The sequence below is a fragment of the Mauremys reevesii genome, linkage group 6 (assembly GCF_016161935.1).
Source record: "Mauremys reevesii isolate NIE-2019 linkage group 6, ASM1616193v1, whole genome shotgun sequence".
Classification (NCBI taxonomy): Eukaryota; Metazoa; Chordata; order Testudines; family Geoemydidae; genus Mauremys; species Mauremys reevesii.
In genome coordinates, this window is record NC_052628.1 from 10,081,054 (window position 1) to 10,106,068 (window position 25,015).

General features: G+C 40.3%; 1 protein-coding gene across 4 annotated transcripts in view; it reads right to left on the reverse strand.

Annotated features, from left to right (window-relative positions):
- Nucleotides 1–25,015, reverse strand: part of RIT2 (Ras like without CAAX 2) — a 285,276-nt gene that overhangs the window by 97,296 nt on the left and 162,965 nt on the right. For 2 of the 4 annotated variants that reach the window (XM_039544693.1, XM_039544694.1), the window contains exon 4: nucleotides 23,021–23,212. In XM_039544693.1, the coding sequence (XP_039400627.1) occupies nucleotides 23,021–23,212 (192 nt within the window). Of the gene's footprint in view, nucleotides 1–4,078; nucleotides 4,189–17,655; nucleotides 17,787–23,020; nucleotides 23,213–25,015 lie in introns of those variants that run through there. The other 2 variants (XM_039544695.1, XM_039544696.1) reach the window with 2 other exon arrangements.

Sequence of the window (25,015 nt, forward strand, 5' to 3'; positions counted from 1 at the left end):
CATCTGCTTTGACCTCCTACATATCACAGGTCAAAGAATTTCACCCAATAAAGTTCACATTAGACCCATAACTTCTGTTTTAGAGACAGTATATCTTTTAAAAAAGATATTCAATCTTGATTTAAATACTGTAAGTGGTGGAAAATACACCACATCCCTAGGTAAACTATTCTAATTGTTAATTACCCTCACTATTCATGGAAGGGTAATTTTGAATTTGTAAATATACGCAAATTTATGGGACAAATGACTCTAAGAGCTATGCTCATCCAAACCAGGAAGAAGAACAATCCCAGGAGGTCTGTGTGTCCAATCAAAATTAATCACCACAGCTCAATTTTTTTTTAAATTTCAATTACTTTTACCGAGCTGCTCACAAACCATTTACAGTCCAATGATAATTCACGGAAATAATTCTGCAAACAGAATAAGCTGAGAAAACTGCTATAAATGATTTGTTTGTCATTCCTCAATGCTAATCCTTGCTTACGTCATGGAGGTAGTGTGTGAATTAATTATTGTTTGAAAAGCACTTCAAAATCCTGTGATGAAAGGGCTTAGATACATGCAAAGAATCTTTATAGAATAGGTGATAAAGCTGCCAACCACCTGCAGCGGTCAACTTCAGCCTCTGTCAGGATTACCCAGGCAAATTGCCTGACACCACTGCCGTAGTCAGAAAACAATGAGGTGTGCAGTTGGATCACAGACATCTGATTTAATGAGCCATACGTATACCATTACACAGCACAAAGATACCCACCTGGAACAGACGAGGAGGCCAATTGCTCACCAAACTACCATTACATTTCCTGCAGCTGACTCATAGCCACCCAGGCTGGAGCCGTGTTCAAAGGAGGAGTGCAATCAATACACAGCAAAGACTCTCATCCAAGCTCTCAGCATTTCATGTCTTGACTCTTCTCTGTCCTTGGCAAATGTGGGCCTTCCCCACTTATCTCCATTCAACGCACTCTTAAGGATCATGTTTTAGTTCACTCCTTTGACCATATAACCCTTCTCTTTGTGTCCTTCACTGGTTCCCACTTTTCCATCAAATGCAAACTGCCTTCAAAGTCCTTTAGAGCCTATGTCACTCTAACTACCAGCTCCTATGTACTATTGAAATCTTGACTCCTGCCTTCACTCCGCCGCTGATGCTGACCTCACCAGCCTATGATTAAATTTTCAGTCACCTTTGTGCTCTCTTGTATGCTGCCCCTCACAAATGGAAGGAGCTCTTCACAAACATTGCAAAACTGCCTCATTGACCTCCTTCAAATCGCTCTTCAACTTTCTTTTGCTGTGATGCCTAGAAAAAAACATGTCAGTGGGTGTACTAAGACTATGGGTATGTCTACACTGCGAAGTTGTTGACAAAACTTTTGTCTTTCATGGATACTTAACACCACCATCCCCCGCGTGAAAAACAAAAGTTTTGCCGACGCAAGTGGCAGTGTGAACACGCTTTGTCAGCAGGAGCGCTCTCCTGCTGACAAAGCTAATGTTGCTCATGGGGCTGGAAGTATTTTGTTGGTAAAAGTGCCGACAAAGTACTGACAAAGAGCACTTACACACACTGACTTTTAGCGACAAGGCTCTGTCAGGGCTATTTGAAGTGGCTTATGCTGACACACCCACATTTTTACACAAAAATTAAGATGTCAGAAGTGTTTCATCTTAAACGGTATATTGGGGAAGCAGGTGATTTAATCCATTTTAATGGACTATTCCATGGAGCAGTTTCTTAGTAATTGCTTGCTAGTTAATTTCAGGTACCACAGGATTTATTTTTTCTATTGCTGTGTGTTCATTTTATTTCTAACCATTAGCATACTTTATACAACAAAATTCCCTCCTAAAGATTTTGTATTGGGATTTTAATACCAGACAGCTCCCTAATGCTTCTTCCCTATTTTGATAACTGAAGGAGAATGTCCATTGATCATTCCAATCCCAGTTTGCTTTAGTGCAACTCACTTTATGAGGAAAAAGCAGACACTCTATTTGCAAGATCCAGGAATCTGCTAATTATGAGAATGAAGGAGGCTATCATATACTGCTGTAAAAGTTTGGCATAGTACTAAGGGTCTAATTTAAGTGTGTGTGTGTGTGTGTGTGTGTGTGTGTGTGTGTGTGTGTGTGTGTGTGTGTGTGTGTGAAATCAAAGAACCCTATTAAAGTTCTCTAGTAACATTTATTTTAAGCACATCCTGTTTACCTCATGTTTATTATACCTATGCTCCATAAAAAGCAATTATTTTCTACCTGTAGATATTCTGCTTTAAAAATGCCATGCTGTTCGGACAAAAATAAAATTCTTTCCATGTGTTATGGTTCCAAAATGAATAACATTTTGTTTTCTCCTTTTCGTAGTAAATTTAAATTACATGAATGTTGATGGATTGACAGCCCTGGGGAAAGAAGTCTTATATTTGTTCACAGAAGACCGGCCTGAGCCATGGCACTTTATACTTTCCCACAAACCCCTGATGATGTGCTTCAATTCTTATCTAGGAGGAGCAATAAAACAGAGAGAAATTCAATTCCTCTGCCTATTAAATCCTTCCGTCTGCTGAGGGCTGGTCTACACTACAAAGTTAGGTCCACTTACCTACATCATTCAGGACTGTGAAAGTTTTCACACCCTGTGCAATGTAATTAATCTGACTGAAGCCCCGATGTAGACACCACTACGTGGATGGAAGAATTCTTCTGTTGACTTAGCTGCCACCTCTCGGAGATATGGATTTACTCCAGTAACAGAAGAATCCCTTCTATCACTGTAATTAGGTCCACTGTGCTCATGTAGGGTAGACATATCCATAGACTGCCAATAAAAGAGTTTAGAGCCAAATGTGGTGGTGTTGCTACCCTTTGTCCTCCTGGAAAAGGACTGCCTGGTCCAAAGCCCATTGAGGTCAATGAAAAGAAGCACATTGACTTCGATGGCCTTTCAATCAGGTCCTACGGCCTCTATTCAGCAAAGCGCTTAAGCACATGATTAACTCTCCACCATTGTCCCATTAAAATCAAAGGGACTGGGGACTTAAACACTTGCTTTAAAATATGTGCATGTGTAAGTGTTTTTTCTCTGAATAGCAGTGATTTCCTTGAATCACAGCCTATGAGCACCAATTCTCACCCAACATCAACCTCACAGATCATATTAATAGAGGACTGGAAGGGACCTCAATAGGTCATCTAGTCCAGTCCCCTGCACTGAGGCAGGACTAAGTATTATCTAAACCTTCCCTGTTCTTAAAAACCTCCAGTGATGGAGAGTCCCCTGCCTACCAATGGTTGATCTATAATGGATGAAGTGACAGGGAAAACAGCTATAACACCATAGCAGAAGTCTCATGCCAAGAGTCAGAATGATTGCAACGTAAAGAATTTTTGAACTCCTACAATGTGGCTGTTCAGGCATTGAAGAAAGATTTTCTTTGCATCCACCACAGCATTTCTAAGTCATGTGCACGCTGTTTCTTTTAAGCCTGTCAGCTGGTTTTAGTGCTATTCACCATGAAGTGCTGCTGACACATCAACATGCACAGCAGAAGAGATGGAGTAACCTCAATTCTTCCTCCGTGAGAGATCCCAGAGTTTTGGGCAACTGCATTTCTGCCTTGAAGATTCTCTCAAATGAGCTACTGTCAGGTTCTCTGTTTCCCCCTCTCTTTTTTTAATGTACACATGAAGCATCTGGGAGAGTTAGAGCCTGATCCAAGTCCCAGTGAAGTCAGTGGGATTCTATGATCATATATGGAGATATATCTATCTCATAGACCTGGAAGGGACCCTGAAAGCTCCTTGAGTTCAGCCCCCTGCCTTCACTAGCAGGACCAAGTACTGATTTTGCCCCAGATCCCTAAGTGGCTCCCTCAAGGGCTGAATTCACAACCCTGGGTTTAGCAGGCCAATGCTCAAACCACTGAGCTATCCCTCCCACCTATTCTAGTCTTTAATGGGAGCTGGATCAGGTCCTAAGGAAAGGGATTTGGTGTGTGGTGTTGGGGCTCAGTTCTGAACCACCACCATATTTTCCCTAGCTGGTGCAGTTGCATGAGATCAGTGTCTGGTTGTGAAGCTGAGGCTCAGTCTGGATAAGGCGGGTCCCATCTCAGAGAGTAAAAAGCAAGCATTGTCTGGCTTTCCTCAGGGCTGAAGTCCATAAAACCATGGAGGCTGATGGTGAAGAAAGATTTACAAGCAAAGGCAAGTATTACTTTTCAACAGTAAGAATATTCATAATAATATACAAAAATCAGGAGTCATAGCAGGGAGGGGAGTGTAAGAAATTATCCTGGCCCGCTGCACAGAGAAAAAGAAAGGGATTTGGCGGTAACAAAAATAATTAAATGTAGACACACTCTCTCCACCAACATCTTGGAGAAGTGGAGCTGACTACAAATTCCAGTGATTAGCCATAAATGACAGGAACATCCAGAGGGTGCCATGTTGTGAAGGAGCCTACCCTGCACTCCACATATTGTTGGTGTTGATTAAAAACACATTTGTGTTCATGTTTACAGCAGATGATAAAAGACTGACACATCTTAAATTTTCTTCCTTATTAACCTTTTGGATTATATTAAGCAATAAAAAAGAGAGAGGTGTTTATTCAGAAGTGAACTAGTTATTCAAAATGAGTTCAGATAACATAACAAAGGGCCTGATTTGGTTCCCACAGACATCATGAAGGATTTTTCCATTTGCTTCAAAGGGAGCAGCCTTTAGATCTAGTTTGTAGGAAATAACACATCCTAAATCAGGAAATTATAGCCCCAACTCTGCTCTCTCTTACATGGCAAATCTGGAGTAAATCCACTGAAGTCAATGGAGATACACTGGTGTAAGTGCTGAGTAAGTCAGATGGGAAGCACGGTATGTCTACACTACAGCTGCTACAGTGGCACAGATTTGGCACTGTAGCTGTGCCACTGTAATGCCATAGAGTAAATGCTTCCTACATCAATGGATGGAGTTTTTCCTTCGATATAGGTAATCCACCTCTCTGACGGGTGGTAGCTAGGTCAATACAAGAATCCTTCTATGGACCTAGGCATAGCTACACTGGGAATTTGATTGACATAACTATTTTGAGAAATTTTTCACAGTCTTGAGTTAAATAGCTAGATCATCTTAAGTTTTAGATGTCGACCTGGCCTCAGTCTCTATCTTCTGTCTTCAGAGGAGAAGGGAATTGCTGATATATTAGATTTTTTCCAGCTTTAACAATCTATGGTCCTAAGAAATGATTCAAACCTTAAAATGAAACCTTATTTGAAGTCTGTAAAAAGCTTACCTAACTCTTCTGTCCCCTCTACGTACTTATTATAATGTTCCTTTTCTACAAAGTTATTTATCTAGCAACATTGGTGCACGAGACATTGAACATTGGATTTGTTGACGACTCCTTGCCCCACGGTGAAAATAATACTGTGCAATTTGAAACAAAATGGGGTATGGTATTGTGCATAATGGGATATGGTCAATGTAGCAGGAATGATTCAAAGAGGAGGTGGATTTTAAGATGTTATCATAAAAGAGAAGAAAGAGAGCTTGATGTATGTTAATTAGTAGATTATTCCTGGGATAGGAGACATGATAGATGTCTCAAAGTCTGGCATGGGGAAAGTAAAATCCCTCACACAGATTGGAGACATTTCCTCTTGTATAGGTAGCTCAGCCCATGTTAGTTGGTTCCTCTTTTCAACCCCCTGCCAGAGATCCAAATAGAGGAAACCTACACTGTGCTGTTGGAAACCTGTAGTTATAGAATTGTGTTTCACTCAATAAGCAGAGTGGCCTTGTGTCTAACCACTGTGTATGCCCCCAGGGAACCTCGGAAATGAAATGTTCTAACTGAGTGAGGTTGTTTTTATGTATTTATTTTCTTCTGAAGTATTTTTAAATAAGTCAGTCTACAACTGCAACCTCTTCCCATAGCAACTCAGCCTCCTACTCCTTTCCCAGGTGACAGCCCAGTAGAGTAGTATGCATTGAATTAACACCCTTCTCATTTTTCCCCCAAGTAAATAAAAAATCCCTTTACAAAAACAGCTAGGCAAAGGTCTTAGGAAGGAAATAGTATATAATGTAGTTAATAACTGTATCACCATGTGTATCCACAAGGGGGCTCACTTGAAGTTGCACAAGCAACCTTAAATCTTGCAGCAGTATGGTGGGCACTTAGTGTCTCCTGAGTGTCCCTCATGGCCAGGGATGCTTTTGCACACTGCCCTCCCCTGTTACCTCTTTCAGAGGGCTCCTTAAACAACCTAGACACAGTCCACAGGGAAATTTAAGCATTCCACACTGGGGGTCCAATTTATTCAGTCCTCAGGTGCACATTGGCCTTTCAGGCCCCAACCTCAGTTCAGTGTCTCTCTTCCCTTCTTCCCCAGGCTTCTCAGCCATCTTTCCCAGAACTGGGTCATGGTTCAGTGTCTCTGCAGGAGACAGTCTTGCTCCCTGTAGCTCTTTCTTGAGGTCAGCTACACCTTCTCAGGATTCTGTTTTCCTGAGCATCCCCCAGTTTACTGCCAGGCCTCCTGCCTCTGGCAGTCCCAGGGCTGGTCTATTCTACCATATTACTTCGGTATAACTCTATATCTCCGGAGTGTGAAAGTTATGTAGTGTAGACAGTGTTATGTTGGCAGGAGAGCTTCTCTTGTTGACATAGCTGCTGTCTCTTGAGGAGGTGGTTTAACTACACTGACAGGAGGGCACTCTCCCGTCGGCATAAAGCGTCTTCATTAAGCACTGCAACTGCACCGCTGCAGCGTTTTAAGTGTAGACCTGCCTCGGCTACTTCTTTCAAGTACCTCTTCCCTGCAGCTTACTGAAGCCTTTTAGATTGGTATCCCTTATTCCTTTCAGGGGGGGAGCTCATTGTTTAATCAGGGCTGGCTTAGCACCAGCCACCCTGTTACACTGGCATTCTTTAACTTTTGATTGCTTGACTTGCAACCTTAACAGCATTCTTTTAACATACTTTTTATTATATGCAATTTTCCAGGCTTTATTGACATCTTTATATTAAGTGACCCTTATTTAGTAACCTACGTCATGATTTGGAAATTTAACTTTAGGCACGTATTTGACTGTCTTGGCCAAATTATAGTTCTAGTGAATAAACATTTCTAGGAAGATATAAGCCATTTTCCCTTTCATTATTGTTGTTGTTTTTGGGTACGTTTTATTTATTTTTTGTCTTTTTTTTTTTTTAGCTGTCACGACTGTACAGATTTAGCTGTGTCACAGGCTTTTGTGTGTGGAGATAACGTTACTATTCTTAGCCAAGTTGGCACTTCTAGAGCTAAATAAATCGCTCTAATTTCCTCCTTTGTCTGAAAAAAACAAGTTTGTAAGTCAGGACTGCAAATGAGCCTTTAAAAACAAAAATGATTAAACAGATTAATCCTCCTTTCTTTTTAAATGTTAGGTCGGGCTCTTATTATTTGTGATACCATAACAAGCAGTAATTAAGCTCTGGCAAATTTTCTTCTTCAAAGTAACTTGAATTACTGTTGTACTAGCACAAAAGAAATCATCCAGGCTACTAGACATGGGCAAACTCTTTGCAGAAAACAATTCATTCAAAATATGTTACCTCTTTTGCTCACCAATTGATCTTCTAACAGATTTTGAGGTTTACAAATGTGTTCATTTTGGCCCCATTTCAGGAAAGCATCTTTATTCGTGTACAGCCTAATTTCAAGAATACACAAAAAATTCAAGTAAAAATGTGTTGTGTTTCCCTGAATTGGGGCCATAACAAATAATCAATAAGAACTAAGTAGATGGACAAAGCATGGACTTGAACCTGACACAAGTACATCCCACCACCAGGCTATTCTGGGGTGAGTTGATCTAGCACTCTCATTTTTTTAATGAAAAATGTCAAAAGGTCTCATTTATTTGTTCCATATTAAACCAAATTTTGGGTCCTCTTTGTGTGTGTGTGTGTGTGTGTGTGTGTGTGTGTGTATGTGTAATGAAATTCTTGTTTTCCAGCCATCCCTACCCAACCCAGACACCAGACTATGATTGATAACCATGTTCCTGCTTCCCACTCACACAAGGTAGGAAATAAATTATGACAGTTCTTTCATTGTTGCACCTTAATTCCCCATACAAGATGGCTGATATGTTAGGAGGAGAATATATAACCAAGGCTCCACTCACTTTACCCCCACTTCCTTCTAGGAAGGAAAGTAAGATCTCAGTGGCCTTTACCCTCCAGCAGAGACATCTAGCCAGGCTACTAGTCTGCTGAGACCACAATCCAGCATGCTGAACAATGTTGTCTCATTGTTCTCTTGTACGCTCATATTGGTCTGCCAATGTCCATCTTGTCTTAGGGCTTCTCTACACAACCAAATACTTTGGACTCTGGGGAATGCCAGGGATGTTAATTAGCCAACTGGTTGTAATTCATAGCAAATTAACTCCCCCAGAGCCCTATTATTTGATCCTTTATATGCTACTGATGACTGAGATAGTGCTTAGTATTTCTGATTTTAGAGGACTACTTAGCACAATCTCAGGCCAGGTCTACACTAGAAAATAACTACATTGCTCAGGGGAGTGAAAAATTGCCGATTCCTGACCTGGGGATTGCTGATTTGGCTTGGTATACAAATTGTAGGACGTTATATGTATAATTGCCTACATGACTACTTACTCTTTCCAGCAATATATCTTTTCCTATTTAAAAACAAAAACTAGGAAATTCAATGGCAACAAATGAGGTTAATTCAACATTAAGATTGCAGCATTGTATGATATCCCCTTACAGAATGTTAAGTTGAGCAAAATTCTGAAAACCAGGAAATGCACAATTAAGTTTACTGATGCACCCTTAAAATACCTTCTTTCAGCAATGCCCCAATATGCCCTGTTTCCACACACACATCTTTACTTTGCCAACACCACAATTGCTGAAATGTACATGTGCTTCACCTCCTTTTACAAGCCATTCAGAAGATTCTATATAAGCCTATTGAAGGATCAAAATTAAAAAAATGGAGGGGGAGAGGCGGAAAGCACTGCCCAGCTCACCTTCCTGCTGGTGCCTGCAGCTGGCAGTAGCCAATGGGAATTATTTACACACCTTCCAGCTGAAGTCAGTAAGTTAGGTGTTATTTGTGCCTACACTAAACAGTTGAGGCAATAGTTGAGCCTGGTTGGTGAAAGCGTTTGTGATATGAGGACACATGCAGATTATGTTGAGAAGCGTGAGAGCGCGGTGATTGTGATATAAGCAGATCCATATTTTTCACCCTCCACTGGGTATGACCAAAGAGAAGAGGTGCATGTGTACTTTCAGGATCCAATATGCATCATTTTAGCACAGAATTGAGTAGGATATATCAGTAGCAAGGCATTGGGCTTTTCTTTCAGAGGATATTGACAGCACTGGGGTGGAACATGAGAGGATTCTAATGCTTTGGTGATGGCTAAGTGAAAGTGCAGGCTGTGAAGGTATCCTGTGAGTAAGAGAGTTGTAAAAGGCTGTGAAGTGGTTCTTAAGTTGTGCATGTGCAGCCAATTTCTCCAGAAAGAATACAAAGTGTGTGAGTGTAGACCAGGATCCAGACACTTCTGAATGTTAATGCCAAGGGCCAGTAAGAGTATGTGCATATTGAGGCACCTCTCAAAGGAAAAGTGGCATGGGCTTTTTTCTTTTTCTTTTTCATCCTTTAACATGGTTAGATGAAATCCTGTGGGAGAGAGCACGGGGGTAGCAAAAGGAGATGAAAAGCTTTTACATTTCAGCAACTGTGTGAGTGGCAAATGAGAACTGCCATATTGGATCAGACCAATGGTCCATCTAGCCCAGTATCCTGTCTTCCAACAGTGGCCAATACCAGGCACTTCACAGGGTATGAACAGAACAAGTAATCAGATCCAGACTAACACAGCTACCCCTCTGATACATCAAGTGATCCATCCTCTGTCCCCAGTGAATGTATGTATGTTAACAAGGCACATAGGGGAATTGCTGAAAGAGAGGGGGAGATAGTGGTGCATGGGCGACCTTCACTGTGAAGTTCCTGGTTTTCAGAAGTGTGCGCTTTGCACAACACAGTGTTCTGCAAGGGGCCAACATGCCACCAAGCAACCCTACCTCTGTACTAACATATTCAATGGCAAAAAACTAACATTAAGGCCCAAAGTGTCCAAGCAAATGACATTCCCTGCCAGCTGTGTTTCTATCATGTATTCACTGTGTAACCCACCCCCCGCTGCAGGATATCACTGTGAGAACTGTGGCACATCAGTTGCTAGGGGCTGGTAGCATTTTGTCTATACCACATGTTCAGAGGTGTAACAGTAAGTGCTCCAAGCTCTATGCTGCTCAGGCTCGAGACCTTGGTGAATTCCTGAGTATTCTTGATATTTCAGATAAAAAGAAAGGATTCCATTACTAGAGCTACCAGAAATAAAAGGTGGAAGGTCCCTTGACATGATGCTTTAATGGTCAGATACTACAAAGATATGCCTGACAGTTCACACCTCAGACCCTAGGGGCAGTCTAGTCCAGAGGTATGAGCGAGGACACAGGCTGCTCTCACCCTTCCACACCATCCTATTGCTTTCTGGTCAGAGCCCTGTATCCTCCTGCAATGGCTACTGTTGGATCTCTGCTGGCAAAACAGTGTTTCTCCATCCAGCTCGTATGCCCTTCAGATCCCGTGTTCAGGCAGCCAGATATCTGGCCTTCCTTCTGCAACTAGTGCTTTTTTACTGTGCTGGAGAGATTATGGTGTCCTGTACTGGCTGGAGGCTGGACTGGGGATTAACACTGGGCCCAGCAGTGAGCCAGTAGCAGATTCATTACAGCAGTTTGTGTGCTTGGTCAGTTTAGTCACAGTTTAAGGTAATATGAATGCATGCATGTGCTTTGATTATGAAATATAGAAGTATTGGAATGACAGATTAAGTAAGCATAACTGAACAGTTGTTAGAGGGGGAAAAAAGCTAATAATAGTGTTTCTTTGCATGAGACTGAAAATTGCTAAATAAAATCCCACCTATTGTCTTGGCAGAGAGAAAAAATATACAAGATGTATTTTGTTTTGGCAGTGGAGGAGTAGCATTGAAAGAGGTTATTGCAATGTCATAAGGAGAGATCTCGGGATAGAAAGGAGTGACAAAATGTGGTGGAAAAAAAATCCCTTCAGCAGACTATCATTTCTTATGGAATGAGATCTAATTAACAGTTAATGCAACAGAAAATAGAGATTTTAAAAAGGAACTGAAGAGAAACTTCTAGATTTATTTTTGGGAAGACAAGAAAATGACTAAGATGAGATAAGTGTGGCTGCTACTTCAAAGCTTTTATTTTCAGATGTTCAGGGAATTCAGTGTCATGAAAATAACAAAACAAAAATAATTTTTAAGTTAGCAGAGAACTTCAAGAGTGAAAATATATTCTTAAAGGGGTGGTGTTTCGTGTGATACAATATATAGCAAGGGAGAGATAATTGCAGGTATTTCTAAACTTAATTCACTTTCTTGAAGCATTGATGCCAGCAAAACTTTATCACCCAAATGTTAATTAAAAATGAACATTAAAGGGACATGAACAGGGACAAAGTAGATTTGTTTAAAAAAGAAAACAAAACATTCACACGAAATGCTTTGAAGAATTTTCCCAGATTGACTTTGTGCTCCAGCCTTCCATTGATTGGGTTATGCTGGTTATGTCTCTATCCGAAGTGTTCCCATTTAACAAAAGTTATTTAGGGAAAACCTGCAGAGATGCATCCTATAAGACTTTTATCTTGGGCTTCACCAGCTGCTGAATGAAACTGTTATACTGGATCATGAAGACAGAGGTGGCCTCTAACATATACAGACCCTAACCCATTCAGACTTTTAAAGGTGGACTTAAAGATCTGGAAGTGGATTTGGGACAGGATAGGAAGATAATGCAGGGAATAAGCACTTACATGATGTGATTTACATTGCCTAGCAGATGGGCTGCTGCATGTTGGACCAGATGAAGCTTCAGCACATGCCTCCTGATTAAAGCCAGGTAGAGCACATTGCAACATTCTCACCTGTACGTGGCAAAACCATGAATCACTGTGGCTAGGTTTGCATCTGAAAGGAAGGCCACTGTCACTGTGTCAGACAAAGGTAGCAAAGGGTGTAACTATAGCTACTATTAGTGTTGAGGAACAACAATAAATCCAGTAGTTCAGCTGTATTGTGCTTTGATGATCGGAGAGAGCGTAGACTCAAATATCTGCTGTGTGCCCTTCCACTCACAAAATAAAGTCTATAAAATGCTTTGGGATCCCTCATCATGAAAGGCATTTTTAAAACATAAGCTATTACTATTGTTAACTGCAGCAAAGTGGTAACAGTAGGCAGTGGATTTCCCCCCTACACACACACACCGCCTGCCAACTACTGAGATAATCTGTTCAGAGTTCCACAGTACCAGTGACTAATGGGGGTGAAAGGAAGTTCAGCAATTATTTCTTCATAGCAGTCTACCAGACCAAAAAAAAAAAAAAAGAGTATAGGCTTATGTTTTAAGTATCTCAAAGTCTCTGCCAGACAGCTTGGGATATATCTTGGAAACATTCCAGAGATGGTGATGAGATGACTGCACAGGGTAAAAAAAACAAACAAAAAAAACCCCTCAGCACTGCTCTACACTACAGAATGACTTTGACATAATTCTGTTGCTCAGAGGTGTGGATTATTCACACCCCAAGAGACACAGTTATACCAACCTAAGCACCAGTATGGAGAGTGCTTTGTTAGCGGGAGAGCTTCTCCCAGCGACATAGCTACTGCCTCTCACAGAGGTGGAGTTAAGCTGATGGTGGAGCTCTCTCCCATCGCTTTAGAGTGTCTTCACAAGAAGCACTACAGTGGTGAAGCTGCAACACTGTACATTTGTAGCGTAGAGTCAAAAAATTGGTGTTACTGGTACGTCAAAAATCATAGAAATGTAGGGGCTGAAAGGGAGCTCAAGAGGTCATCTAGTCGTTTTTCTCATGCCGAGGCATGATTAAATATACCTAGACCATCTCTGACAGGTGTTTGTCTAACCTGTTGCAGAATTCCCATCCCTGGAGGCTTTTAACAACCTAAACTGTTCCAGTGCCTAACTACCCTTAGCTATAAAGGTTTTCCTCATCTCTAACCTAGATGTCAGTAGCTGCAATCTAACATTATTACTGCTTGTCCTACCCTTGGTGGATAAGGAGAACATAATCCTCATTATAACAATCTTTTATATAACTGTTACCATGTGCCCCCTCAGCCTTCTCGTCTCTAGATGAAATGCATCCAATTCTTGCAACCTTTCCTCATAATCGTATTTTCTAAACCTCATATTTTTGCTGCTCTCCTCTGGACTTTTTCCAATTTCTTCACATCTTTCCTAGATTGTGGTGCCCAAAACTGAATATAATACCTCAGGTGAGGTCTCCCCAGTACTAAGTAGAATGGAACAATTACCTCCTGTGTCTGACATATAACATTCCTATTAATACACCCCGGAGTGATATTTGCCTTTTTCACAGCAGCAACATAATGTTAACTCTCATTCATGAAACCACTAAGCTCATAAGGTAATAAGGAAGTGTTATTTACTCCTTCACTAACACAAGAACTAGGGGTTACCAAATGAAACTAATAGGCAGCAAGTTTAAAACAAACAAAAGGAAGTATTTCTTCATGCATTGCACAATCAACCTATGGAACCGTATGCCGGGGGATGTTATGAAAGCCAAAACTATAAACAGGGTTCAAAAAAGAACTAGATACATTCATGGAGGATAGGTCCATCAATGGCTATTAGCCAGGATGGGCAGGGATAGTGTCCCTAGCCTTTGTTCAGCAGAAGCTGAGACAGGGGATGGATCACTTGATGATTACTTGTTCTGTTCATTCTCTCTGAGGCATCTGGCATTGGCCACTGTTGGAAGACAAGATACTAGATGGACCATTAGTCTGATCCAGTATGGTCGTTCTTATGTTCATCTTGCCCAAATTCAGGTCAAAAGAATTAACATCTAAGTCTGAATGTTCCAAAGACAGCTAGTTAGGATCAAGAAAACCTGCTCAAGTACCATACTACAGATCTAGATATTATCTGGGCACATGGCACAGTGACCCCTAGAGTTTTAATTTAACCACACAAATACAATAAATGAACACAGCATCTGATAACGTTCAGTTTAAAAGAGTGCTCTCATGAGTTCCTAGTGTGAAAAAAAATATGCAATCACGGGCACGGATTATGTAAAGATTTATACATGAAGCCAGTGAAGCTAGTTGTGCTAAAAGATAAACAAGTGTGTAATTCTTTGCAGGATCAGGGCTGTAATTAGTAAAACTAACATCTTTGGTGACAGGCTTCCCAGAGAGTCCAAGGGCTGAGCGAAACATAAGCTGCCCTTGTACACCAAGAGGTATTCTCTCATGGTCAGAGTGGAGGCACTTTGATGGGCATTGTGGGACTTCTTGAGCGTGTATTGCAGATGCCTACATGCTGGGGGCCAATAGAAACAATCTATGCAAATGCTTCAATCACACTCTGGCAGCTTTTAACACCATGACCATGACTATGTTTAATTGTGTTTGAATTAATCAAATCAATATAATTTAAATTAAGTGTCCTATTAAATCTATTCTTAAGTGGTACTGTTTTAATTAGAATAAATGTTTATCTATGACAGATTTTAAAGCTCATTAAGGGCCAGATCCTCAGTTAGTGTAAATTGGTGTATTTCCATTGAAGTCAGTGGAGGTATGTCTATTTACACCAGCTAAGGATCTGGCCCTTAAAGTTTTTCAATAATCTAATTGCAATTAAAATACATACACTGCCTATCTTTATTAATCTAATTACTTAAATGTAAAATGTCATTGGTGTTAAATTGGTCTTTAGTCATGCATTTATTGCCCTGATTAAAGATAAGAATTAGAAACCTAAGACCAAGATCTGAACCAGCCAACCCACCGAAAACACACTCTAACCTAAAGAGATTCTCCAAAGGTCATTATTCAGCAGATTTGTCAAGCATGTGACTGACCTTAGCTCCACTGCAGGAGGCACATAAGTATACATTTGGATTGCACAAGAGATGCTTAAAAAAATTCACTGGAGGCATCAAAAAAGGAAACCTTATTTAAAAATAATAAGCTCATTTTTAGTAGTGTTGTTTCATATGCTTAATTTTAATTGCAGATTATTCTTGTTCTTATATCACCATTGATAGATTTGAGAGCGATGACATACATCATTAATTTCATTGTGTAGGGGATAGCAATTCAAACGGTAGCTTTGCTGACCCAACTCCTACGGCCTGTCTGATTGTTATGAAATTGTGGTTAAATGGAAACAGCGTTAAGGAACATTGGAGCTAATGTTACTGTCATATTATTCAAAGCATTTGGAAATGTATCTTTAATGACTTTAGTATGAAAATGTCTTTAACAAAAGTCTTAGTGTTAGCCTTGGTACCCTGGCCAAATTCCAATTTGGGTAATTGCATTCTGCCTATGTAACATTCCCTTAGTAGCTTTAATTGGGTAGTTTTCTTTCTCACTGTTTGTTATAGTCTGTTTTGTCACGTTGCTTTGTACCGGTAGGTACAATGATTCATGCTATCTACAAGAACAAGAATTAATCTGCAATTAAAATGAAGCATTTTTAATATAGTCCCATGAACAGAATTAAGACCCAATTCTGCAAGGTACTTAAGCATGTGCCTAACTTTAAGCATGTGAACAGTCACAGCTACTCATTTTATCCAGCTGTGTTCAACAAAACGCTCATTCAGGCCCTGAATCTGCAAAAACTTATGCACATGAGTAAACACACTGAAGACCAATGGACTACTGACATGGTTAAAGCTGGAGATTGGCTTAGGTGCCTTATGCAATTGGGACCTAAAGAAGCATATTTCCATCTTGTAAAAAACATTACTTTTATTTCTGTTGTATACCAATAATGTAGATTTTACTCAGAAAACCACCACATTATCCAATGCTCGTCTGTCTTCCTGAAAGGAGATGAATAGGTCTTTCACCTAATATCCTTATTACTAAAGCTACATCAACACTATGAGCCTGGGATGTGATTCCGCAGCTCCCACACACATACTTGCAGTAGTCCTGTGAGACCTAGAATGAGTATAAGTAGCGTAGGCACAGTACCACAGGCAGCAGCAGTATTCATAGATCTACCACAAGTCCATGTACGTGAGCAGAGGAAATCACACCCCTGGCTTGTAGATTTAGCCTAGAGGAAAGCTTTTGCTGGAGAAAAGATTCAAAGTGTGTCCTCACTCTAATCTCTAGTGGCAGGGAGTTCGACAGACAATAGCCCAGAATGTAGGTCAGATGAGGATATCCTGTCTGAAGTGTTAGAGTGTTTGCTGACTGCTGTAGAGAGGTCACGGAGGGAGAAGTTCTAAGGCAAATTAGTCCAAGCTCCCTAGAGGCTTAAAAAAATTCTGAATCAAGACCTTGATTTGTGTTTGTCATAGCACAGGAAGACAGTATTGGCCACTGAACACCAGTGACCATGGTCCATTTTCATCTGGCAGGGAGGCTGTTCCAGGTTGAAGTTTCTTGGTGGCCTTTAAAAATAGCCCCATGTCTGAAGACTGGAGTACTGTAATTAGGTCCTAGTGGAAAGGAATGGGTACAGTCTCATACCTAATTATCTTCCATCATCTTCAGCATATAAAATTGAGCCTTGGACTCCATATATAAGGGATTCCAGTGAGGAGAAGCATCTTCTGAGATCTGCCCAAGGGGCATGAGCAAAAGTACATTGATGTAGTTTCACTCATTCCTTCTAGGTTTAGTATTTTATGACCACTGATGTCAATGGCAGCTAATAGATCTAACAACATCAACACAGATGTCGTCCACTGTTCATGGTTCTAAGGAGATCCCTCACTATAGCAGTCATTTGGAAAACAGCCTTAACCTTGCAAAAGGTAGCAGGAGTAGAGCTGGTTGGAGGAAAAACACTATGATTCAAAATTTTGAAGCTGCTTTTGTTTCTCAGGGCTTGAAGTTCATCATAAATGTTTTTGTCAAAATGGTTTTTGCTAAACAAAAATGTGTGATAGCCATTTTGAGGGGGAAAGAAGAGCTTAATTTGTGCTGAGGCTTGGCAGGGCTCAGTCCCAGCATCTCTTCAGTCCCTGGCATGCAAGGTGTGACCTCTCATGTATTGGACATATGACATCACACTGTGCGGAGGGCACCATTTTTATTGGCTGATCTCCAGCACTTTTCTTCCCAAATTAAGCACTGGGAAAAACCCACTATGAAACACTGTGAAAAAGAAAGAGTCTGATTATTACAAAAAACAAACAAACAAAAACCATACACCAACAAATGGTTCTAATAAAAAGCCATTTTTCAATTAAAGAATTTTTAACTCAAAAGATTTTGACCAGGTCTAGTCCTGAGGGGTAACATTTTCAAAAGCACTTAAGTAGTTTGGTAGCCACAGTGACATTTTCAAAAATGACTTAGGCATATTGAAAATCAATGGGATTTAGGCTTCTCAGTGGCTAAATTACTTTTGAAAATGGGACTCAAGCCATTTAGGCACTTTGGAAAGTTTTACTCAAGAACTTTATCATCTCATTCTTGTTCTCTTTGGAGTGAGGCATATCTCTAGCATCAGTGCTATCAGCACCTCTTCCTGTATCACTTTGGAGTTTCATATAAAGACTTCCATCCAAATGATGACCACACTGTTCTTCCTAAGCTTCTGAGACCTGAAAAGATTAATATCCAACTTTCTGTAGTTCTCTAATATGTATGTTATATAGTTTCAATCATCTTCCATTGCACAGATGGCTGAATTTATTGTGACACTTGACACATTTATAACTGGCCAGAAATACATATTTTAAAATCTCAACATTAATAGCATAATTTTTGGGTTTTCACAAGACAAACATGTAACAAATTTGATTGTTCAGCAGCCAAACCCCAGCTTTCATAATATTTATACCAGGAAGGGCTGAATCTGGGAATTTGGTGTGGCCTAGTATAGACATAAAGGTCTATTTACAATATTCAGATCTTGGTCCAAAGTTCCTCAAACTGAATGGCTATTTGGATTACTGGTATTGTTTCATCAGGCCTATCTCTAAATATTTTAGATGAGAAAGGTTACTAAACTTACTGGTGACAGACCATTATGTCAGGAGTATGACCATTTATCCCATCAACTAATGCAAACCTGAATGCCCAATAAAACATAAGCTTAGAATCAGGGAACTATAGAGATAACATAAGAACATAAGAACACAAGAATTGCTGTACTGGGTCAGACCAAAGGTCCATCCACCCCAGTATCCTGTCTACCAACAGTGGCCAATGCCAGGTGCCCCAGAGGGAGTGAACCTAACAGGTAATGATCAGGTGATCTCTCTCCTGCCATCCATCACCATCCTCTGACAAACAGAAGCTAGGGACACCATTCCTTACCCATCCTGGCTAATAGCCATTAATGGACTTAACCTCCATGAATTTATCCAGCCTCCTCAGGCAAGGAGTTCCATAGGTTGACTGTGCGCTGTGTGAAGAAGAACTTCCTTTTATTTGTTTTAAACCTGCTCCCCATTAATTTCATTTGGTGACCCCTAGTTCTTGTATTATGGGAATAAGTAAATAACTTTTCCTTATCCACTTTCTCCACATCACTCATGATTTTATATACCTCTACCTCCCTCTACCTTAGTCTCCTCTTTTCCAAGCTGAAAAGTCCTAGCCTCTTTAATCTCTCCTCATATGGGACCCGTTCCAAACCCCTAATCATTTTAGTTGCCCTTTTCTGAACCTTTTCTAATGCTAGTATATCTTTTTTGAGATGAAGAGACCACATCTGTACTCGGTATTCAAGATGTGGGCATACCATGGATTTATGTAAGGGCAATAATATATTCTTAGTCTTATTCTCTATCCCCTTTTTAATGATTCATAACATCCTGTTTTGTTTTTTGACTGCTGCTGCACACTGCGTGGATGTCTTCAGAGAACAATCCATGATGACCAAGATCTTTTTCCTGACTAGTTGTAGCTAAATTAGCCCCCATCATATTGTATGTATAGTTGGAGTTATTTTTCCCAATGTGCATTACTTTACATTTATCCACATTAAATTTCATTTGCCATTTTGTTGCCCAATCACTTAGTTTTGTGAGATCTTTTTGAAGTTCTTCACAGTCTGCTTTGGTCTTAACTATCTTGAACAGTTTAGTATCATCTGCAAAATTTGCCACCTCACCTTTTACCCCTTTCTCCAGATCATTTATGAATAAGTTGAATAGGATTGGTCCTAGGACTGACCCTTGGGGAACACCACTAGTTACCCCTCTAAAATTTACCATTTATTCCTTCCCTTTGTTCCCTGTCTTTTAACCAGTTCTCAATCCATGAAAGGATCTTCCCTCTTATCCCATGACAACTTAATTTGTGTAAGAGCCTTTGGTGAGGGACCTTGTCAAAGGCTTTCTGGAAATCTAAGTCCACTATGTCCACTGGATCCCCTTTGTCCACATGTTTGTTGACCCCTTCAAAGAACTCTAATAGATTAGTAAGACATGATTTCCCTTTACAGAAATCATGTTGACTTTTGCCCAACAATTTATGTTCTTCTATGTGTCTGTCAATTTTATTCTTTATGATTTTTTTAACTAATTTGCCCAGTACTGACATTAGACTTACCAGTCTGTAATTGCTGGGATCACCTGTAAAGCCCTTTTTAAATATTGGCGTTACATTAGCTATCTTCCAGTCATTGGTTACAGAAGCTGATTTAAAGGACAGGTTACAAACCATAGTTAGTAGTTCCACAATTTCACATTTGAGTTCTTTCAGAACTCTTGGGTGAATGCCATCTGGTCCCAGTGACTTGTTACTGTTAAGTTTACCAATTAATTCCAAATCCTCCTCTAGTGACACCTCACTCTGTGGCAATTCCTCAGATTTGTCACCTACAAAAGCTGGCTCAGGTTTGGGAATCTCCCTAAAATCCTCAGCTGTGAAGACTGAAGCAAAGAATCCATTTAGTTTCTCCGCAATGGCTTTATCGTCTTTAAGCGCTCCTTTTGTATCTCGATCATCCAGGAGCCCCACTGGTTGTTTAGCAGGTTTCCTGCTTCTGATGTACTTAAACAACATTTTGTTATTACCTTTTGAGTTTTTGGTTAGCTGTTCTTCAAACTCCTTTTTGGCTTTTCTTATTACATTTTTACACTTAATTTTGCAGTGTTTATGCTCCTTTCTATTTACCTCACTAGGATTTGACTTCCACTTTTTAAAAGATGCCTTTTTATCTCCCACTGCTTCTTTTACATGGTTGTTAAGCCACGATGGCTCTTTTTTAGTTCTTTTGCTATGTTTTTTAATTTGGGGTATACATTTAAGTTGGGCCTCTATTATGGTGTCTTTGAAAAGTGTCCCTGCAGCTTGCAGGGATTTCACTCTAGTCACTGTACCTTTTAATTTCTGTTTAACTAACCCCCTCATTTTTGCATAGTTCCCCTTTCTGAAGTTAAATGCCACAGTGTTGGGCTGTTGAGGTGTTCTTCCTACCACAGGAATGTTAAAAGTTATTATATTATGGTCACTATTTCCAAGCGGTCCTGTTATAGTTACCTCTTGGACCAGATCCTGTGCTCTTCTCAGGACTAAATTGAGAATTGCCTCTCCTCTTGTGGGTTCCTGTACCAGCTGTTCCAAGAAGCAGTCATTTAAAGTATTGAGAAATTTTGTCTCTGCATTTCATCCTGAGGTGAAATGTTCCAAGTCAATATGGGGATAATTGAAATCCACCACTATTATTGAGTTCTTTATTTTGATAGCCTCTCTTATCTCCCTTAGCATTTCATCATCACTATCACTGTCCTGGTCAGGTGATCGATAATAGATCACTAATGTTATATTCTTATTAGAGCATGAAATTACTATCCATAGAGATTCTATGGAACATGTGGATTCACTTAAGATTTTTACTTCATAGGTTCATATTGATTCTATATTTTCTTTCACATATAGTGCCACTCCCTGCACGACCTGTTCTGTCCTTCTGTTATATTTTGTACCCCGGAATGATTGTGTCCCATTGATTGTCCTCACTCCATCAGGTTTCTGTGATGCCTATTATATCAATATCCTCCTTTAACACGAGGCACTCCAGTTCACCCATCTTATTATTTAGACTTCTAGCATTTGTGTACAAGCACTTAAAAACCTTGGCACTGTTTATTTGTCTGCCCTTTTCTGATGTGTCGGATTCTTTTTTATGTGAATGTTTCTTGTCTGATCTGGCCCCTACTTTATTTTCTTCCATCCTCTCCTCCTGACTAACACCTAGAGAATCTCTATCAATAGACTCTCCTCTAAGAGAAGTCTCTCTCCGATCCACGTGCTCCTCTGCATTCAGTCCGCTTTCCCCCATCTCTAGTTTAAAAATTGCTCTGCAACCTTTTTAATGCTAAGTGCCAGCAGTCTGGTTCCACTTTGGTTTAGGTGGAGCCTATCTCTCCTGCATAGGCTCCCCCTATCCCAAAAGTTTCCCCGGTTTCTAATAAATCTAAACCCCTCCTCTCTACACTATCGTCTCATCCACGCATTGAGACTCTGAAGCGCTGCCTGCCTACCTGGCCCTGCACATGGAACTGGGAGCATGTCTGAGAATGCCACCATAGATGTCCTGGATTTCAGTCTCTTCCCTAGCGGCCTAAATTTGGCCTCCAGGATGTCTCTCCTACCCTTCCCTATGTCATTGGTACCTACATGTACCATGACCACTGGCTCCTCCCCAGCACTACACATAAGTCTACCTAGATGCCTCGAGAGATCTGCAACCTTCGCACCAGGCAGGCAAATCACCATACAGTTCTCCCAGTCATCACAAACCCAGCTATCTATGTTTCAAATGATTGAATCTCCGATTACTAACACCTGCCTTTTTCTAGTGATTGGAGTTCCCTCCACCGGAGTGGTAACCTCAGTGTGAGAGGATACCCCAACACCATCTGGAAGGAGGGTCCCAACTATGGGAAGGTTTCCCTTGGCTCCCCGTGACTGCTCTACTTCACTGGGCCTTTCATTCTCCCCAACACTGCAGGGGCTGCCTGACAGAGGGTGAGGGAAATAAAAATCTTTCCTAACACAAATATCATTGCAAGTAGTGACTTGCTGAAAATTCATCTATAGATAACATTAGATAAAGAAATTAAATGTAATGAACTCCTATTATGTGTAATGGAATATTCTTAGTGGAATGATTGAATTCACATGCCTTCCTCCACCCTATATATTGCACCTCAAGAGTTACATGTATTTTACAGAATATTACACAGAGCACTGTTGTTCAAGGCCTCAAGCTGAGCATTATGCTACAGCTGGATTGTCACCATTAGGCTTTTGTCTCAGTCTGATTTAGGGAGAAAGTCAATGATCTGGAAAGAAATGTGAAACTCTTTAGATGTTTCTCAGAGTCCCAAAACTAATTTCACTCCTATTGTTGCTTTTGATTTTCTAAGGAAAAGACGAAGGAACACATGGGGGTGATATGCTAAAAGGTGAAAAGGAGATTGTCATGCATGTGAACACAGATGCTAATGAACTAGAGGACAGCACTTTAAACCGTTATATTTTTCTATACCCAAGTTACATCATTTATTTAAAGTGCAATTCTACTATGTATAAATGGCATCCTGGGTTTCCATGTTTGATACGTCAGTAGATTGCAGGGCAAATATGATCAGTTTACAAAACCTGCTAGCTGTGGATATGAGTGGATTAGGGTCCTTTAGATTGAAAAGGGTAATACAAATGAACTGTAATATTTACCTTAATTTATTAACAATTCTGGTGCATTGCTCTTTGATCCAGGCCTATTCTGGGTCAATAATTCTCAACAGTACCATATGGCACATGCTGCATAAACTCCTAACATAGCAGAGGAAAAAGAGCAGGAAGAAACTTCACTTACCTGCCTGAACTCCTCAAGATCTATTTTGTTTCCCACCAGCACCAATGGGATGTCATAAGTGTGCCGGACACGATAAATGAGCTCCTTAAACTCTGCAGCTTCCTGAAAGGATTGGCGGTCTGTGATGGAATAGCAGATAATGAAACCCTCTCCACCTCGCATATATTGGTCCCTCATGGCTGTGAATTCCGCCTGCAGAGTAAGAATGACATGCTCTATAATTTAGTAAACAAAATAATCTGCCTATAAATAATGGACGTGGTGAGAGTTTTTCTAGGGTAATTTTAGATTGATTGTTTACTTTTTTTAACTAGTGCTTAGCAAAATTTAGTCTTCCTCCAGGGACCAAGACAGCAATTTGTCTCTGAGTAATTCACCTCCTAGTTTTTCCTTAGGCAATTTCTTTTTCACAGATGAGCAATCTTACATTGATTCTTGATATTTCTTAGTCTCATGTTTTTCTAGCTTCTTCCAGATCAGAAGTGAAGAGCACCTGGATATTATTACCTAAAGACAGCAATCTTAGACCTGTCTCCTGTCTATAGACTTGATCCAGAGCCCTGTCGTGTCCCATTGACTTGAGTGGACTTTGGATTAGTCCCTAGAAGACCTGACACAAGAAAGACATACATAATGCATACATACATAGATACATAATACAACTTCTATTCTTCATCTAGCACCTCAAAAGGCACCAGTTTCCATTCCAGTGCAGGACACTATCACTACAGATGGGTGAGCTACTTTGAATAAAATAAAAACTGTTCCAAAAAACTACCCCAAACTCAATGGGACCTTTTTTTTGCCACATTAGCATTTTTTAAAGATAGCTTTTGGTTAAGAACCATATGCCTTGGTCTTGCTCCTGTTGAAGTTAATGGGTATGAACTTAGAATATAACATTTGGAAAATCTTAAGCTTTGCTGTTCAAAAACCAGATACAATTATTGCCACCTGAGATTTTTTTTTTTAAAACAACTTTCATTTTCAAGTGCCTTTGCTCTTCTTGATCACAGCCTGGAATAAAAGTGAAAGGGCCCCAAATTCTATGACAACAGTTGGTCTGAATGAGAATTCTCATGACAGAACATGTTCTCATGAGATTTCCATACTCAAGAGGCTCTGTGTCATAGCTCTTCTCCCCCACTTGGAGCTTTTGGGTTCCAAGATGGGGACCTGCATGGACTCCTCTAAACTAATCTTAGTCTAGATCCGGTTCTGCTGCCACCAGTTAAGTTTAAAGTGGGTAACACACTGCCTGTCTCCCAAACTTCCCCTGGGGAACCCAGATTCAAACCCCTTGAATCTCACCAGAGAGAGAGAAACAGCCAGTTCCCCTCTCTGTAATCAGAGAGAGATTACACACCGAGTCAAATCCTTGACTCAACACAAAGAGGGACTCACCTCCCCGTCCCCTTCCCTTGAAAATGCAAACAAGAGAAGAATCAATCAAGTCCTAAAAAGAAAAGAGTTTATTAAAAGAACAAAAAGAAAGTACACTATCTCTGTAATACCAGGATGGAACAATACACAGGATCTAACTTAAATCTGGAGAGAATTCCCCCTCCCCCTTTCTTTCTCAGTAAAAGCAAAGTAACAGCAACAGAAATAAAGATATTCCTTCAGCAAAACACACAATTGCAAATGTAGAAATAAACTTATAATACTAGTACGCCTTTCTAATACTCACTAGACTGAATAGATGAAAAATACTGCAGAAATCTGGGAGGACTTGATTAAGATGTCTGGACTCCCTTAGCTCCCAAGAGAGACTCTCCTCAAAACAAAGAACACAAAAAAAAAACTTCCCTCCACAGAGATTTGAAATTATCTTGTTCCTGATTGGTCCTCTGGTTAGGTGTTCATCAGGTACTGCGTGTTAACCCTTTACAGGTAAAAGAGACCGTAACCCTTAACTAACTGTTTATGACACTCTGATAAAGTTCAGAATATACCTTTAAATGTTGGACAGCCTCTGTAAACTGAACCTTTTAC